Source organism: Coregonus lavaretus, assembly GCF_964263955.1.
Source record: "Coregonus lavaretus genome assembly, chromosome: 32".
NCBI classification, from domain to species: domain Eukaryota; kingdom Metazoa; phylum Chordata; class Actinopteri; order Salmoniformes; family Salmonidae; genus Coregonus; species Coregonus lavaretus.
In genome coordinates this window covers 32781274-32800477 of record NC_140019.1, presented here as the reverse complement: position 1 = coordinate 32800477, position 19204 = coordinate 32781274, and the positions used below count along the sequence as shown (strand labels likewise).

Genomic DNA, 19204 nt, shown 5'->3' with positions numbered 1-19204 from the left:
AAACGTTACAGTTGGCACAATGCATTGGTGCAGGTAGTATTCGTCTGGCATACGCCAAACCCAGATTCTTCCGTCGGTCTTCCAGATGGTGAAGTGTGATCACTCCAGAGAACACGTTTCCACTGCTCCAGAGTCCAATGGCGGCAAGCTTTACACCACTCCAGCCGACGCATGGCATTGCGCATCGTGATCTTAGGCTTGTGTGCGGCTGCTCGGCCATGGAAACCCATTTCATGAAGTTCCCGACGAACAGTTCTTGTGCTGATGTTGCTTCCAGAGGCAGTTTGGAACGCGGTAGTGAGTGTTGCAACCGAGGACAGACGATTTTTACAGGCTACGCGCTTCAGCACTCGGCGGTCCCGTTCTGTGAGCTTGTGTGGCCTACCACTTCGCGCCGGAGCTGTTGTTGCTCCTAGACGTTTTCACTTCACAATAACAGCACTAACAGTTGACCGGGGCAGCTCTAGCAGAAATTTGAAGAACTGACTTGTTGGAAAGGTGGCATCCTATGATGGTGCCACGTTGAAAGTCATTGAGCTCTTCAGTAAGGCCATTCTACTGCCAATGTTTGTCTATGGAGATTGCATGGCTGTGTGCTCGATTTTATACACCTGTCAGCAACGGGTGTGGCTGAAATAACCGAATCCACTAATTTGAAGGGGTGTTCACATACTTTTGTATATATAGTGTAGCAATCTACACAAGTGCTTATCTCTGGAATATATTTAATCAATAAGGCCAGAGGAGGTGTGGTATATGGCCAAAATACCACGGCTAAGGGCTGTTCTCCGCACGACGCAACTCAGAGTGCCTGGACACAGCCCTTAGCCGTGGTATATTGGCCATATATCACAAACCCCTGAGGTGCCTTATTGTTATTATAAACTGGTTACCAACTTAATTAGAGCAGTAAAAATAAATGTTTTGTCATACCCGTGGTGTACGGTCTGATATACCATGGCTTTCAGACAATCAGAATAACCACCCAGTTTATAATTGCCTATATCGTCTGCCTACGCCTAAACATCATCCTCAAACTACTAACTGTCTTATATGGAACAGAAGGAAGAGTACAGTAGTTGTAAAGATACTGAGACCTCAAAACAATGTATAAGCATGAGAAGCATTGAAATATTTATAGTAGGTCAATACCCGGGGTGGTACGACTTGACTGGCACTTCTGTCACCCAGTTAACAGGTATGTATGGTGGCCCTGTGGGGACAAAGCAGCCCAAGCCAGTCAGCTAAGTAACAGATCAATAAGATTCAGAGCAGAACTGAGGAGGCACAGAGGGTACTTTGGAACCAAGGAGATCAACCAATCGCCTGCTAGAACCGTATCCTTAGAACGGCATCCAACCGGTGGGGGGTGGGAGAAGTGTGTCTGAGATTGTCATCACGTGTAGGTGTAGTCTATATCCGGGATCACCCCTTGCTCCCGGAAACCCCGGTTGGTCCCGTAGCCCGCCGTGTGACCCAGTTGGGTGATGATGCTGTTGTGACTCTGGTTGCTCCGGTAGGTGCCGTTACTGTGCGTTGAGGGGAAGATGGTGTGCACGTAGGTCACATCCTCTCCTCCTTTGGGCTGCAGTGACTGATGGGTCGTCATGGGCGTCATGGCGAAGCCGGGGCTTCTGATCTCCAGGATGGAGCTGTCCTTCTTAGTGCCCGACTCCACGTAGTCATCGTACGGCTTCCCGACCCCGCGCTGACCTCTGACCCCGTAGGAGTCTGTTTCCCCGGAGACGTACCCGGCGCGCTGGCCGTACCAGCAGAAGATGCTGAAGATGAGTATGAGGGAGACGAGGGCCGTGGCTCCGCCGATGATCTCGGCCAGGGGGAGGGCTGCCATCTCTGTGTCCGAGTCCTCACCCCTGTCTCCCCCCTCGGGGCGCAGAGCCTCCCCCGTCTCTATCTGAGCGCAGACGGGGCTCTGGTCCGTTGTGTCCTTTTCCTGCTGCGGTGACCTCTGTGACCCTCCAGAGTGGGAGGAGGAGGAGCGCAGGGGGAGCAGACAGATGAGGTAGTGTGATCGTGGCGTGAGCTGGGTCAGTAGGTACTGCTGTCTCTCCCCGGGGACCAGCGTCTCTGTGATGGAACCCAGAGCGGCGCTGCTGCCCAGCCTCAGCCACGACAGCCGGAAGGAGGGCGCTGGCCGTGGGCACAGCCACGTCACCTGCACACTGTCCGCCGACAGATGCTTCACCGTGAGTTCTAGAACGTTGTGTAAGGCGTGCCCCCCCGCCTCTCCTCCCGGTGGTAACGGCATCACCAGGCCCGGCCGTATGGCCCTAAGGGTGAACAGAGAACCCTGGGTCGGGGGGAAGGTGGTAGTACTAGAGACAGTGTCAAGTCCCATACCTCCTCCTCCTCCTCTACCCCCCACACTGGTCACCCCTCCTGGGGGGCCTTCACACTGGCCCATAAGCCCAGAGAGGTCCCTGAGGGCCTGGCCTCGCACCGCCTCCGGCCCGTGGCAGGTCAAGCCCCGTACCGTCACCGCCGCTCCGCGGCCATACAGCCAGGCGTGGAGCCAGCGCAGGTTGCAGCCACAGTACCAGGGGTTCCCCCGGAGCAGCAACAGCTCCAGGCTATCCGTGTCCCTCAGCAGCCCCCGGGGCAGAGTGGTCAGGTTGTTACCTGCATGGATGGAAAAGGACAGAAGTCACTCTAAGGGGTGGGACCTGATGTAGAATAATATACTCATCTGTGGCTCATTTTGTGAGTAGTTCACTAAAGTTACTCTGCAATATACAGAGTATATGTCTAGAGCAATGTCAAATCTTAGCATTCTAGCAACGGGAATTAGTTTTATCTGTTCCAATTAGGGTTGAATAGCAGGAACCGGTTTACAGAGATGTACCGCCCAAACCCATTCCCTTTTCCCGGTATAAATAACTGCGAGAAACCGGTAAATTATAATAAATGATTTATATGAACAGCATGACTTGACATGGGCCACGGCTACTCTCTGCTATCTGCATGATCAATCATCAACTGGTGGTGACAGACAGCGCATCTCAGAATGAAGCAGAGTTCACAATGCATATATCATCTCATCATGGTAACTTTCTTTCTTGTGAAAGGTAGGACTACATTTGCTGCACCATAGCCTATGCTACAGTAATATATAAGGATTGAATGCACGTCCAATTTACACATCTCCATCTGGCTTTTGGGGGTCACCTTATTTTTTCGTTGTAAAGATGATTTTTTTATTTATTGCAACTGCAGAGTAAAAAAAGCCTATCACTATAATATCATTGTTTTAAATCAGTGTGCACGCGAGCATTCTCAGTCTTTCTCTCACCATCATATCCATACAAATTCCATCCATAATAGGCCTAATCCTATTCAAGATACATATTTGAAGAACAAGTATTTGATACACTGTCGATTTTGCAGGTTTTCCTACTTACAAAGCATGTAGAGGTCTGTAATTTTTATCATAGGTACACTTCAACTGTGAGAGACGGAATCTAAAACAAAAATCCAGAAAATCACATTGTATGATTTTTAAGTAATTAATTTGCATTTTATTGCATGACATAAGTATTTGATCACCTACCAACCAGTAAGAATTCCGGCTCTCACAGACCTGTTAGTTTTTCTTTAAGAAGCCCTCCTGTTCTCCACTCATTACCTGTATTAACTGCACCTGTTTGAACTCGTTACCTGTATAAAAGACACCTGTCCACACACTCAATCAAACAGACTCCAACCTCTCCACAATGGCCAAGACCAGAGAGCTGGTGAGAAGGCAACAACTGTTGGCGCAATTATTAGAAAATGGAAGAAGTTCAAGATGACGGTCAATCACCCTCGGTCTGGGGCTCCATGCAAGATCTCACCTCGTGGGGCATCAATGATCATGAGGAAGGTTAGGGATCAGCCCAGAACTACACGGCAGGGCCTGGTCAATGACCTGAAGATAGCTGGTACCACAGTCTCAAAAAAAAACATTAGTAACACACTACGCCGTCATGGATTAAAATCCTGCAGCGCACGCAAGGTCCCCCTGCTCAAGCCAGCGCATGTCCAGGCCCGTCTGAAGTTTGCCAATGACCATCTGGATGATTCAGAGGAGGAATGGGAGAAGGTCATGTGGTCTGATAAGACAAAAATATAGCTTTTTGGTCTAAACTCCACTCGCAGTGTTTGGAGGAAGAAGAAGGATGAGTACAACCCCAAGAACACCATCCCAACCGTGAAGCATGGAGGTGGAAACATCATTCTTTGGGGATGCTTTTCTGCAAAGGGGACAGGACGACTGCACCGTATTGAGGGGAGGATGGATGGGGCCATGTATCGCGAGATCTTGGCCAACAACCTCCTTCCCTCAGTAAGAGCATTGAAGATGGGTCGTGGCTGGGTCATCCAGCATGACAACGACCCGAAACACACAGCCAGGGCAACTAAGGAGTGGCTCCGTAAGAAGCATCTCAAGGTCCTGGAGTGGCCTAGCCAGTCTCCAGACCTGAACCCAATAGAAAATATTTGGAGGGAGCTGAAAGTCCGTATTGCCCAGTGACAGCCCCGAAACCTGAAGGAACTGGAGAAGGTCTGTTTGGAGGAGTGGGCCAAAATCCCTGCTGCAGTGTGTGCAAACCTGGTCAAGACCTACAGGAAACGTATGATCTCTGTAATTGCAAACAAAGGTTTCTGTACCAAATATTAAGTTCTGCTTTTCTGATGTATCAAATACTTATGTCATGCAATAAAATGCTAATTAATTACTTAAAAATCATACAATGTGATTTTCTGGATTTTTGTTTTAGATTCCGTCTCTCACAGTTGAAATGTACCTATGATAAACATTACAGACCTCTACATGCTTTGTAGGTAGGAAAACCTGCAAAATCGGCAGTGTATCAAATACTTGTTCTCCCCACTGTATATAGAACCAGTCAAAAGTTTGGACACACCTAATCATTCCAGGGTTTTTCTTTTTTTAAACTATTTTCTACGTTGTAGAATAATAGTGAAGACATTAAAACTATGAAATAACACATGGAATGTAGTAACCAAAAAAGTGTTCAACAAATCAAAATATATTTTATATTTTATATTCTTCAAAGTAGCCACCCTTTGCCTTGATGACAGCTTTGCACACTCTCAACCAGCTTCAACCAATGTTATATACAGCAGCCAATAGAACTCACTGGAAGGTTGAAAGAAGAGAGAACGTGCGATGGTGATAGGCTATAGCAGTTAATTATTCAGACCCATAACCACCCAATCTTCCTGAAGAGGAGTGAAAGCCGGCTGCATTTATTCTAGTCCTATATTATGCAAGCATGCCATTAGAATGATGAAGATAAGGACAACGAAACCTATTTAATTAACTGTTGAAAGTGCGGAAGGAATGAAGCAACAGTAGAGAAAGAGGTAGGCTAATATGCACATTGCACAACAGATGGGGAAATATTATGAAAGGAATATATGCGTCAGCCTACTAATTATAAAATGTTAAATGGGCCCTATTATCAAAATTAAAATCAAATTTGCTAGCCTATAATTGTAACTTTATAGGCCGCATGTGCTGCACCAGCATCGCATGTTCTCTCCCAGCTTCATGGTTTGAACAAGGTCCGTAATAACAGTGGATATAATACAGTATAATACAGTAATATAGTAGAGTAATAACGTCCAAAAAGATGAGCCTACTGGAGCTTGTTTCATTTATTTACTCAAGAGAGCATATCTACATCTATGGGCTTTTCTGTTTTTCTGTTGTGCGGTAGCCTATATCATAGGCTATGTATTGGATAACGGCACTATCTTTTGGACTTTTTTGGGCTTGGGATAACAAAATGTATTTTAATGTAGGGCTCATAAAATGTCTTATGTATGGCTCATCAGGCTCAGGTAGCATCATACTGGTTGGTTACCTGGAAGGAGCTGCTTCCTGTGCTTGGCCCTCCTATGTTGAACATAATAAACAGCTCTCTATCCACCGGATGTGTACCAAACTCACTAAAAGTGGCAGTGATAAAGCCTCTCTTGAAAAAGCCAAACCTTGACCCGGAAAATATAAAAAACTATCGGCCTATATCGAATCTTCCATTCCTCTCAAATATTTTAGAAAAAGCTGTTGCGCAGCAACTCACTGCCTTTCTGAAGACAAACAATGTATACGAAATGCTTCAGTCTGGTTTTAGACCCCATCATAGCACTGAGACTGCACTTGTGAAGGTGGTAAATGACCTTTTAATGGCGTCAGACCGAGGCTCTGCATCTGTCCTCGTGCTACTAGACCTTAGTGCTGCCTTTGACACCATCGATCACCACATTCTTTTGGAGAGACTGGAAACCCAAATTGGTCTACACGGACAAGTTCTGGCCTGGTTTAGATCTTACCTGTCGGAAAGATATCAGTTTGTCTCTGTGAATGGTCTGTCCTCCGACAAATCAACTGTACATTTCGGTGTTCCTCAAGGTTCCGTTTTAGGACCACTATTGTTTTCACTATATATTTTACCTCTTGGGGATGTTATTCGAAAACATAATGTTAACTTTCACTGCTATGCGGATGACACACAGCTGTACATTTCAATGAAACATGGTGAAGCCCCAAAATTGCCCTCGCTAGAAGCCTGTGTTTCAGACATAAGGAAGTGGATGGCTGAAAACTTTTTACTTTTAAACTCGGACAAAACAGAGATGCTTGTTCTAGGTCCCAAGAAACAAAGAGATCTTCTGTTAAATCTGACAATTCATCTTGATGGTTGTAAAGTCGTCTCAAATAAAACTGTGAAGGACCTCGGCGTTACTCTTGACCCTGATCTCTCTTTTGACGAACATATCAAGACTGTTTCAAGGACAGCTTTTTTCCATCTACGTAACATTGCAAAAATCAGAAATGTTCTGTCCAAAAATGATGCAGAAAAATTAATCCATGCATTTGTTACTTCTAGGTTAGACTACTGCAATGCTCTATTTTCCGGCTACCCGGATAAAGCACTAAATAAACTTCAGTTAGTGCTAAATACTGCTGCTAGAATCCTGACTAGAACCAAGAAATTTGATCATATTACTCCAGTGCTAGCTTCCCTACACTGGCTTCCTGTTAAGGCAAGGGCTGATTTCAAGGTTTTACTGTTAACCTATAAAGCGTTACATGGGCTTGCTCCTACCTATCTTTCCGAGTTGGTCCTGCCGTACATACCAATACGTACGCTACGGTCACAAGACGCAGGCCTCCTAATTGTCCCTAGAATTTCTAAGCAAACAGCGGGAGGCAGGGCTTTCTCCTATAGATCTCCATTTTTATGGAACAGTCTGCCTACCCATGTGAGAGACGCAGACTCGGTCTCAACCTTTAAGTCTTTACTGAAGACTTATCTCTTCAGTAGGTCATATGATTGAGTGTAGTCTGGCCCAGGAGTGTGAAGGTGAACGGAAAGGCTCTGGAGCAACGAACAGCCCTTGCTGTCTCTGCCAGGCCGGTTCCCCTCTCCACTGGGGTTCTCTGCCTCTAACCCTGTTGCAGGGGCTGAGTCACTGGCTTGCTGGTGCTCTTTCATGCCGTCCCTGGGAGGGGTGCGTCACTTGAGTGGGTTGAGTTACTGACGTGATCTTCCTGTCTGGGTTGGCGCCCCCCCTTGGTTTGTGCTGTGGTGGAGACCTCTGTGGGCTATACTCGGCCTTGTCTCAGGATTGTAAGTTGGTGGTTGAGGATATCCCTCTAGTGGTGCGGGGGCTGTGCTTTGGCAGAGTGGGTGGGGTTATATCCTTCCTGTTTGGCCCTGTCCGGGGGTTTCTTCGGATGGGGCCACAGTGTCTCCGGACCGCTCCTGTCTCAGCCTCCAGTATTTATGCTGCAGTAGTTTATGTGTCGGGGGGCTGGGGTTAGTTGGTTATACCTGGAGTACTTCTCCTGTCTTATCCAGTGTCCTGTGTGAATTTAAGTATGCTCTCTCTAATTCTCTCGTTCTCTCTTTCTCTCTGAGAACCTGAGCCCTAGGACCATACGTCAGGACTACCGGGCATGATGACACCTTGCTGTCCCCAGTCCGCCTGGCCTTGCTGCTATTCCAGTTTCAACTGTTCTGCCTGCGGTTACGAAACCCCTACCTGTCCCAGACCTGCTGTTTTCAACTCTTAATGATCGGCTATGAAAAGCCAACTGAGAGACCTGAGCCCTAGGACCATACGTCGGGACTACCGGCCGTGGTGACTCCTTGCTGTCCCCAGTCCGCCTGGCCTTGCTGCTATTCCAGTTTCAACTGTTCTGCCTGCGGTTATGGAACCCCTACCTGTCCCAGACCTGCTGTTTTCAACTCTTAATGATCGGCTATGAAAAGCCAACTGAGATTTATTCCTGATTATTATTTGACCATGCTTGTCACTTATGAACATTTTTGAACATCTTGGCATGGTTCTGTTATAATCTTCACCCGGCACAGCCAGAAGAGGACTGGCCACCCCTCATAGCCTGGTTCCTCTCTAGGTTTCTTCCTAGGTTTTCGCCTTTCTAGGGAGTTTTTCCTAGCCACCGTGCTTCTACACCTGCATTACTAGCTGTTTGGGGTTTTAGGCTGGGTTTCTGTACAGCACTTCGAGATATTAGCTGATGTAAGAAGGGCTATATAAAATAAAATTGATTGATTGATTGATTACCTGACAGGTCCAGCCTCTGCAGCCTTCTCATCCCGTCAAGTGTCCCCCGGGGCACGTGGATCAGCCCGTTGTCCTGCAGGTGCAGCCTCAGCAGGTGTATGCTGGGCAGGTTGATGGGCGGGGCCTGCAGGGCATTGCGGACTAGCGACAGCTCTGTGAGGTTGGCCAGGCGGGAGAAGGTGTCGTCCGCGATGCGAGTGTTGGCCAGGAGATTCCCGTCCAGGACCAGGCGTCTCAGTGAGGCCAGGCCCCGGAAGGCGTGGGTGGGGATGGTGTTGATGCGGTTGTCGTCTAACCTCAGCTCCTCTAAAGAAGCCGGGAGGCCGGCTGGGATGCTGGACAGGTGGTTCCGGGAGAGGAAGAGTAACCTCAGCCGCGGCGTGCCGGAGAAGGCCCGCTCCTGGATGCTCACCGTGGAGATGGAGTTGTCGTCCAGGTGTAGCCTCTCTAGCAACGGTAACCTGGCCAACGCCGTGCGCGGCAATGTCCGAATGTTGTTGTCTTGCAGGTGTAGTTCCCGTAGCGATGGTGGCAGGTGTATAGGAAACTCGTCTAGTTGGTTGGCGTAAAGGTAGACCACACGGATACTACTGCTGCGCTCTAATGACGGCGGCAGGCCGGAGTTGGCTAACCGGTTACTCTGTAGGTAGAGAACGGTAGCTGTTAATGGTAGCGGAGGGATCATGCTCAGGCCCCGGTCGTTACAGTAGACGAAGCCCTCGTCACACCGGCACACCGACGGGCACGGGAAGTCTTCCTCGCCTTCCTCCATGGCTACTGCTGCTGCCGCCAACTCCAGCATCTCGGCCAATAGAGTCAGGCACAGGAGGAGCAGGAAGAGCCAATCACGGAGCTCTGTCAGACTTTCGGTAGCCATAGTCCTGCCCTCTGTGAAAGGGAGAGAGACAGAGCGAGAGGGGAGAGAGAGAGAGAGCGAGAGGGGAGAGAGAGAGAGAGTTAGAGAGAGAGGGGAGAGAGCAAGAGGGGAGAGAGAGAGAGTGAGACAGAGCGAGAGGGGAGAGAGATAATGAGAGTTACAGCTCATTTCTATCCAGATGTTCTTGAACATTTTGAAATTCTTGTTGTGTAAATGTGTTGTCATCTTTGAGTTTTAGTGATGTGATGTTTTTTGTCTGGGTTTTGAACGAAGAAAGTGCTTGAGAGAGTGTATGAATAGTCGATGGAGTGGAGCTGTCAGGATAATATGGGTCACTCCTACCAACCAGAAGCTGTCAGGATAATATGGGTCTCTTCTACCAACCAGAAGCTGTCAGGATAATATGGGTCTCTTCCTACCAACCAGAAGCTGTCAGGATAATATGGGTCACTCCTACCAATCAGAAGCTGTCAGGATAATATGGGTCACTCCTACCAACCAGAAGCTGTCAGGATAATATGGGTCTCTTCCTACCAACCAGAAGCTGTCAGGATAATATGGGTCTCTCCTACCAACCAGAAGCTGTCAGGATAATATGGGTCACTCCTACCAACCAGAAGCTGTCAGGATAATATGGGTCACTCCTACCAACCAGAAGCTGTCAGGATAATATGGGTCTCTTCCTACCAACCAGAAGCTGTCATGATAATATGGGTCACTCCTACCAACCAGAAGCTGTCAGGATAATATGGGTCACTCCTACCAACCAGAAGCTGTCAGGATAATATGGGTCTCTTCCTACCAACCAGAAGCTGTCATGATAATATGGGTCACTCCTACCAACCAGAAGCTGTCAGGATAATATGGGTCACTCATACCAACCAGAAGCTGTCAGGATAATATGGGTCTCTTCTACCAACCAGAAGCTGTCAGGATAATATGGGTCACTCCTACCAACCAGAAGCTGTCAGGATAATATGGGTCTCTTCCTACCAACCAGAAGCTGTCATGATAATATGGGTCACTCCTACCAACCAGAAGCTGTCAGGATAATATGGGTCACTCATACCAACCAGAAGCTGTCAGGATAATATGGGTCTCTTCCTACCAACCAGAAGCTGTCATGATAATATGGGTCACTCCTACCAACCAGAAGCTGTCAGGATAATATGGGTCACTCATACCAACCAGAAGCTGTCAGGATAATATGGGTATCTTCCTACCAACCAGAAGCTGTCATGATAATATGGGTCACTCCTACCAACCAGAAGCTGTCAGGATAATATGGGTCACTCCTACCAACCAGAAGCTGTCAGGATAATATGGGTCTCTCCTACCAACCAGAAGCTGTCAGGATAATATGGGTATCTTCTACCAACCAGAAGCTGTCATGATAATATGGGTCACTCCTACCAACCAGAAGCTGTCAGGATAATATGGGTCACTCCTACCAACCAGAAGCTGTCAGGATAATATGGGTCACTCCTACCAACCAGAAGCTGTCAGGATGATATGGGTCTCTTCTACCAACCAGAAGCTGTCAGGATAATATGGGTCACTCCTACCAACCAGAAGCTGTCAGGATAATATGGGTCACTCCTACCAACCAGAAGCTGTCAGGATAATATGAGTCACTCCTACCAACCAGAAGCTGTCAGGATAATATGAGTCACTCATACCAACCAGAAGCTGTCAGGATAATATGAGTCACTCCTACCAACCAGAAGAGGAAGGGACATTGGAGAGGGAGAGAGTGGGCGAGGGACGGACATGGAGGGGAAGTGAAGAGTGTGAGAGGAACACAGAGAGATGGGAAAAAGTTTAACGAGAAGAACTGGAGAGAGAAAATTAATGAAAGGATTTTAGATTTTTTAATTCTCATGATGAGAGAGAAACATTAGGAGGGGATTTGAGGGAATTAGAATCAGATTAGCCTAGGTAATATTGGTGATGTTGATTTTCTGGAAAACATATTTCTCTAAATGTACTGTTGGTAACCCCCCCCCTCCCCCCCCCTTTGATACATTTGAATAAATCATCAATTGATTCATACAGTGCCTTCGGAAACCCCTTGACTTTTTCCACATTTTGGAACGTTACAGCCTTATTATAAAATTAATTAAATTGTTTTTCCCCCTCATTAATCTACACACAATACCCCATAATCACAAAGCAAAAACAGGTTTTTAGATTTTTTTTTGCTAATTTATTAAAAATAAAAAAACTGATATCACATTTACGTAAGTATTCAGATCCTTAACTCAGTACTTTGTTGAAGCACCTTTGGCAGTGATTACAGCATCGAATCTTCTTGGGTATGACGCTACAAGCTTGGCACACCTGTATTTGGGGAGTTTCTTCAATTATTCTCTGCAGATCCTCTCAAACTCTGTCAGGTTGGATGAGTAGCGTTGCTGCACAGCTATTTTCAGGTCTCTCCAGAGATGTTAGATCGGGTTCAAGTCCGGGCTCTGGCTGGGCCACTCAAGGACATTCAGAGACTTGCCCCGAAGCCACTCCTGCGTTGTCTTGGCTGTGTGCTTAGGGTCGTTGTCCTGTTGGAAGGTGAACCTTCGCCCCAGTTTGAGGTCCTGAGCACTCTGGAGCAGGTTTTCATCAAGTATCTCTCTGTACTTTGCTCCGTTCATCTTTGCCTCGATCCTGACTAGTCTCCCAGTCCCTGCCACTGAAAAACATCCCCAAAGCATGATGCTGCCACCACCATGCTTCACCGTAGGGATGGTGCCAGGTTTCCTCCAGACGTTACGCTTGGCATTCAGACCAAAGAGTTCAATCTTGGTTTCATCAGACCAGAGAATCTTGTTTCTCATGGTCTGAGAGTCTTTAGGTGCCTTTTGGCAAACTCCAAGCGGGCTGTCATGTGCCTTTTACTGAGGAGTGGCTTCCATCTGGCCACTCTACCATAAAGGTCTGATTGGTGGAGTGCTGCAGAGATGGTTGTCCTTCTGGAAGGTTCTCCCATCTCCACAGAGGAACTCTAGTGCTCTGTCAGAGTGACCATCGGGTTCTTGGTCACCTCCTTGACAAAAGCCCTTCTCCCCCGATTGCTCAGTTTGGCCGGGCGGCCAGCTCTTGGAAGAGTCTTGGTGGTTCCGAACTTCTTCTATTTAAGAATGATGGAGGCCACTGTGTTCTTGGGGACCTTCAATGCTTTTGGTAACCTTCCCCAGATCTGTGCCTTGACACAATCCTGTCTCGGAGCTCTACGGACAATTCCTTTGACCTCATGGCTTGGTTTTGGCTCTGACATGCACTGTCAACTGTGGGACCTTATATAGACAGGTGTGTGCCTTTTTCCAAATCATGTCCAATCAATTGAATTTACCACAGGTGGACTCCAATCAAGTTGTAGAAACATCTCAAGGATGATCAATAGAAACAGGATGCACCTGAGCTCAATTACGAGTCTCATAGCAAAGGGTTTGAATACTTAAGGTATTTCTGTTATTTTATTTTTTTGCAAACATTTCTAAAAACCTGTTTTCGCGTTGTCATTATGGGGTATTGTGTGTAGATTGCTGACAAATGTTTTATTTAATCCATTTTAGAATAAGGCTGTAACGTAACAAAATGTGGAAAAAGTCAAGGGGTCTGAATACTTTCCAAAGGCACTGTAGGTCTGTAGTTTGATATACAAGTCGGAGAGGCAACGTAACTGTGATTTGGGATTTGGAACAAACATTCACTCACCACAAACTGAGATGTATTATGCATGCTGTCTCTCAGTGTGTGTGGTTACAGTGGTTATTGTTCTCCAAATGTGTTATAAATTATTCAATGAAGAGCTTCTGAATTCCCAGGAAATATTTTAGTGCATGTTTTATTTATCCTATTTCTTTTTATATTTATACATTCCTCGGTTTACATTTCTCTGCTTGTCTTTTGGTGTTGAATATTTGAGAGTGCCATCAATTTACAATTAAGATCAACAAAAAGGAATGTCAGTTGAGTTTTATAGCGTACTGTTTATATGACACCAATAAATGAGAGGCTACATCATTGTATACAATGCAGTATATTCTTAGGGTTTCAGATAAGACTTGGACATGTGTTCTTCCGTCCTCTGAAATGCTTGACGTGATTTGACAGAACATTTGACAAACAAATGCTCTGCAGGCAAGTTTTTCCACGAGTGTGTGTGTGTGTGTGTGTTTTCACTCTCAGGACAACATGCAAAATTGCCCCTCGGCTCCAGTCAAAATCCATGCAAAGCAAACGAGATGGCAACAATGAGAGGGGGGAGGGAGGGGGGGGTAGAGCAAGGGAGAGAAAGAGACAGATGGACAGATTGAGAGAAGGACTGATGGACAGACAGAGAAGGAGATGAGGCTGACTCTGGCAGTGGGTTATCAGAGAAAGAGTCAGCACTGAATGAATTGGTTTTAAAAGGACAATCATTAATAATGATGTAGTGATATCTTCATATGGACGTCAGGGCCTTGTTTTGGGGTTTTGGCAGGATGATGATAATGATTGATAAAGTTGAGTTTATCCTGATTCATAAATGGATCTGGATGTGTTTCAGAGTGTATGTATTTTTAGCACAAAACAGCCGGTTTCTAAGGACTGCCACTGCCAACGTTCACCCAACAGGGGGAGGGAGGGAGTCAAGGAGCATAAAAACCATATTGGATAGTCTCCACTATGAATATCAAATAGCATGTAGCTCTCTGTGACGCCCGCCTGCTTTCCTCTCAATGATTTAAAATGTTTCGTTCTTCCTCCTCTTTTCCCTGAGCCGTCTCTCTTCCTGAGCTCTCTCTACCTGGGATCTCTCTCTCTCTCCCTTCACTCTGTCTTTCATATCAACTCTTCCTCACTCTTGGGTTTGTTTACATAACTGGCCATGTAGTTATTTCTGCCATACCCCTCTCTCTCTCCATCTATCTCTCCCTCCCCCCCTCTCCCATCTCTCCCTCCCCCCTCTCTCCCATCTCTCCCTCCCCCCTCTCTCCCATCTCTCCCTCCCCCTACTCTCCAATCTCTCCCTCCCCCATCTCTCCCATCTCTCCCTATCCCCTCTCTCCCATCTCTCCCTCCCCCCTCCCCCATCTCTTCCTCTCCCCTCTCTCCCATCTCTCCCTCCCCCCTCTCTCTTCATCTCTCCCTCTCCCCTCTCTCCCATCTCTCCCTCCCCCCTCTCTCTTCATCTCTCCCTCCCCCCTCTCTCCCATCTTTCCCTCCCCCCTCTCTCCCATCTCTCCCATCTCTCCCTCCTCCCTCTCTCCCTCCTCCCTCTCTCCCATCTCTCCCATCTCTCCCTCCTCCCTCTCTCCCATCTCTCCCATCTCTCCCTCCCCCCTCTCTCCCATCTCTCCCCTCTCTCCCTCCCCCCTCTCTCTCCCATCTCTCCTCTCCCTCCTTGGATAATCTCTTTCATCTGTTCAGCTTCTCATCCTTTTTGTTTATTCACTCACTTCATTCCTTCACACTGAGATTGGATCAATCAGACCCCACCCAGCTCTCTCCTCCTCCAATCCCCCTCTCCTCTCCTCTTCTACTAGTGTGTCTGTTTTCCTTTCTGTCGTTTAATTTGGATTCTCTCCTTCCTACCTCACTCACTGCTGTTTCCTCTGAGGCATCTCTCTAAGCATTTCAAAACATCTTCTGAAATGACACAAATGAGCTTTATTTCTCAGTAGAATATAGATAAATTATATGACAGGTTATGTTTTAAGACATTTCTGAACAACTTTGTAAAAATATGTTGAACCTCAAATCTCTGAAGATGATGTTTGAGAAACCTGTTTAACTGCACTGTTGGAGCTAGGAGCACAAGCATTTCGCTACACCTGCAATAACATCTGCTAAATATGTGTATGTGACCAATCAAATTTGATTTGATTTGAACTTACCCTCTCAGTGCTGAGGCTCTCTTCAGTCTTCTTCTGTCTGTTCCACAGCTGAAGGGGCTGTTCGTGTGTGTGACAAGTCAGAGTGTGTGTGTGACAAGTCAGAATGTGTGTGTGACAAGTCAGAATGTGTGTGTGACAAGTCAGAATGTGTGTGTGACAGGTCAGAGTGTGTGTGTGTGTGTGTGTGTGTGTGTATGTGTGATGACAGTTCCAGTCCACTCTGTCCGTAATAGTTCAGAGGTTCAGTCAGTCCCCTCCGAGCCACCGTACTTCCTGTGGCATTGGTGAGCGATGAAGATGACGATGATGTTTGCAGCCCGCAGGTCGAGTGGGTGAGGAGGAAGGCACAGGAAGCAGCATGGCCTAGCTAACCTAACAGCCTACAGCCTCCAGACCCATCCAGAGTAGCATCTGGCAGCTCAGTCAGTATCCAGGAGAATCACTCTTCAAGGCCTCTCTGCTGGTGGGTTTATGTTGTCTTCATGTTTATTTACATAGGCCCAGATGGGCATCCAGTCAGTCTGTGTGTGTCTGTATAGATTGAACCAGCCGGAGGGGAATAGAGAACGTTTCACAGCTTGGAGGTTAGAGAAAATGAGTCGAACAGAGTGGTTGAGTTGATAGAGGAGGAGGTGGTGATGGGATGGGAGGTCACAGGAGGAAGGGGAGGAGGAGGTGGTGGGATGGGAGGTCACAGGAGGAGGAGGTGATGATGGGATGTCACAGGAGGAGGAGGTGATGATGGGATGTCACAGGAGGAAGAGGAGGAGGGGGAGATGGTGGGATGGGAGGTTACAGGAGTCTGGGCCACTTGTTATCCTTCACTTTGAGGATTAGAATGAATCATCTCTGGCTCTTGAGGCCTATAGTGACACTGCTCACTATCCACCCAGGCACCTTTTCTCTCCTTGAATTTGCGGGGATTAGCGGCTAAAGATGATATTGCTTGATATTTGGCCGGTGTGACCCGCTCAATGTTTGCTGCGGGACGTGTGTGTGTGTGTGTGTGTGTGTGTGTGAGCATGTGTGTGTTGTCTGTAGGTTTGTCAGTCTCAGTTCTTCAGCTTGTTAGGGGTAGGAGCGATGTCCTCCCTCCGTCTCAGTGGTACTTGCCCCAGCGGCACAGCCTGACTAGTCTGACACAGCGCCCCCCTGTGGGGAGAACGGAGAGGGCAGTTAGCTAGGACTCCTCTCTCAGACACACACACACACGTGTCCCAAATGGCAGCATAGGGCTCTGGTCAAAAGCAGTGCACTATGTAGGGTATGGGGTGCCATTTGGGACACTCCCATTCACTGCTTTATCAATGAGTCAACTGTATACCTGCAGGGAAGGTTCCAGAAGAACCATTTATAATTTGTTAGCTTAATACGAATGCTCAAGTTAATCTTCAAAGGACAGACACTCCAGCTTCAGTGACTCGACAGTTATGTGTGGCAAGGTGACGAGTCTAGGATTAAAGCACTGTTCTTCAGTCCTGGTTATGAGGACCCAGAGGGACTGCAGGCTTTCATTCCAGCCCAGTACTAACACACTCAATACAGTTATTCAACCACACATCTAGACTTTGATTTGTTGAGTCATTTGTTTTAGTACTGGTGTGGTGAGGTAGTTCTGTGTAATGTACTGTAGCGTAGTGTGGTGAGGTAGTTATGTGTAGTGTATTGTGGTGAGGTAGTTATGTGTAGCGTAGTGTGGTGAGGTAGTTATGTGTAGCGTAGTGTGGTGAGGTAGTTATGTGTAGCGTAGCGTAGTGTGGTGAGGTAGTTATGTGTAACGTAGCGTGGTGAGGTAGTTATGTGTAGCGTAGTGTGGTGAGGTAGTTATGTGTAGCGTAGCGTGGTGAGGTAGTTATGTGTAGCGTAGTGTGGTGAGGTAGTTATGTGTAGCGTAGTGTGGTGAGGTAGTTATGTGTAGCGTAGCGTAGTGTGGTGAGGTAGTTATGTGTAGTGTAGTGTGGTGAGGTAGTTATGTGTAGCGTAGCGTGGTGAGGTAGTTATGTGTAGCGTAGTGTGGTGAGGTAGTTATGTGTAGCGTAGTGTGGTGAGGTAGTTATGTGTAGCGTAGCGTAGTGTGGTGAGGTAGTTATGTGTAGCGTAGCGTGGTGAGGTAGTTATGTGTAGTGTAGTGTGGTGAGGTAGTTATGTGTAGCGTAGCGTGGTGAGGTAGTTATGTGTAGCGTAGTGTGGTGAGGTAGTTATGTGTAGCGTAGTGTGGTGAGGTAGTTATGTGTAGCGTAGCGTAGTGTGGTGAGGTAGTTATGTGTGGTGAGGTAGTTATGTGTAGCGTAGCATGGTGAGGTAGTTGTGTAGTGTAGTGTGGTGAGGTAGTTATGTGTAGCGTAGCGTGGTGAGGTAGTTATGTGTAGCGTAGTGTGGTGAGGTAGTTATGTGTAGTGTGGTGAGGTAGTTATGTGTAGCGTAGCGTGGTGAGGTAGTTATGTGTAGCGTAGTGTGGTGAGGTAGTTATGTGTAGTGTAGTGTGGTGAGGTAGTTATGTGTAGCGTGGTGAGGTAGTTATGTGTAGCATAGTGTGGTGAGGTAGTTATGTGTAGCGTAGTGTGGTGAGGTAGTTATGTGTAGCGTAGTGTGGTGAGGTAGTTATGTGTAGCGTAGCGTGGTGAGGTAGTTATGTGTAGCGTAGTGTGGTGAGGTAGTTATGTGTAGCGTAGTGTGGTGAGGTAGTTATGTGTAGCGTAGTGTGGTGAGGTAGTTATGTGTAGCGTAGTGTGGTGAGGTAGTTATGTGTAGCGTAGCATGGTGAGGTAGTTATGTGTAGTGTGGTGAGGTAGTTATGTGTAGCGTAGTGTGGTGAGGTAGTTATGTGTAGCGTAGCGTAGTGTGGTGAGGTAGTTATGTGTAGCGTGGTGAGGTAGTTATGTGTAGCGTAGCGTGGTGAGGTAGTTATGTGTAGCGTAGTGTGGTGAGGTAGTTATGTGTAGCGTAGCGTAGTGTGGTGAGGTAGTTATGTGTAGCGTAGTGTGGTGAGGTAGTTATGTGTAGCGTAGCATGGTGAGGTAGTTATGTGTAGTGTGGTGAGGTAGTTATGTGTAGCGTAGCGTGGTGAGGTAGTTATGTGTAGCGTAGTGTGGTGAGGTAGTTATGTGTAGTGTAGTGTGGTGAGGTAGTTATGTGTAGCGTAGCGTGGTGAGGTAGTTATGTGTAGCGTAGTGTGGTGAGGTAGTTATGTGTAGCGTAGTGTGGTGAGGTAGTTATGTGTAGCGTAGTGTGGTGAGGTAGTTATGTGTAGCGTAGTGTGGTGAGGTAGTTATGTGTAGCGTAGTGTGGTGAGGTAGTTATGTGTAGCGTGGTGAGGTAGTTATGTGTAGCGTAGCATGGTGAGGTAGTTATGTGTAGCGTAGCGAGGTAGTTATGTGTAGTGTAGTGTGGTGAGGTAGTTATGTGTAGTGTAGTGTAGCGTGGTGAGGTAGTTATGGGTAGTGTAGTGTGGTAGCCTCCTTTAGCTCAGTTGGTAGAGCATGGCGCTTGCAACGCCAGGGTTTTGGGTTCGATTCCCACGGGGGGCCAGTATGAAAAATGTATGCACTCACTAACTGTAAGTCGTTCTGGATAAGAGCGTCTGCTAAATGACTAAAATGTAAATGTAGTTATGTGTAGTGTAGCGTGGTGAGGTAGTTCTGTGTAGTGTGGTGAGGTGAGGTAGTAATGTCAGTGTAGTGAGGTGTAGTGTATTTTAGTGTGGTGAGGTGAGGTAGTTGTGTTTCTGTGCTCCTCCCTCCCCATGCTGACACAGCCTATATCCAGCCATGGATAGCTAGTACTGTAGCGACAGCTGTGGAATAGAATAGAATATAATGGTTCCTCTGGG

General features: G+C 47.2%; 2 protein-coding genes across 3 annotated transcripts in view; one reads left to right on the top strand and one right to left on the bottom strand.

Annotated features, from left to right (window-relative positions):
- The window catches only part of macrod1 (mono-ADP ribosylhydrolase 1), a 103802-nt gene that overhangs the window by 26347 nt on the left and 58251 nt on the right, over positions 1–19204 (top strand). The gene's annotated exons all lie outside the window — the stretch shown is intronic.
- On the bottom strand, positions 1397–9499 carry LOC311107526 (leucine-rich repeat transmembrane protein FLRT1-like; the record flags this gene model as incomplete). Its single annotated transcript, XM_084150027.1, has 2 exons — positions 1397–2640; positions 8623–9499. The coding sequence occupies 2 exons, from the start codon at positions 9497–9499 to the stop codon at positions 1397–1399; spliced, it is 2121 nt and encodes a 706-aa protein (XP_084006153.1).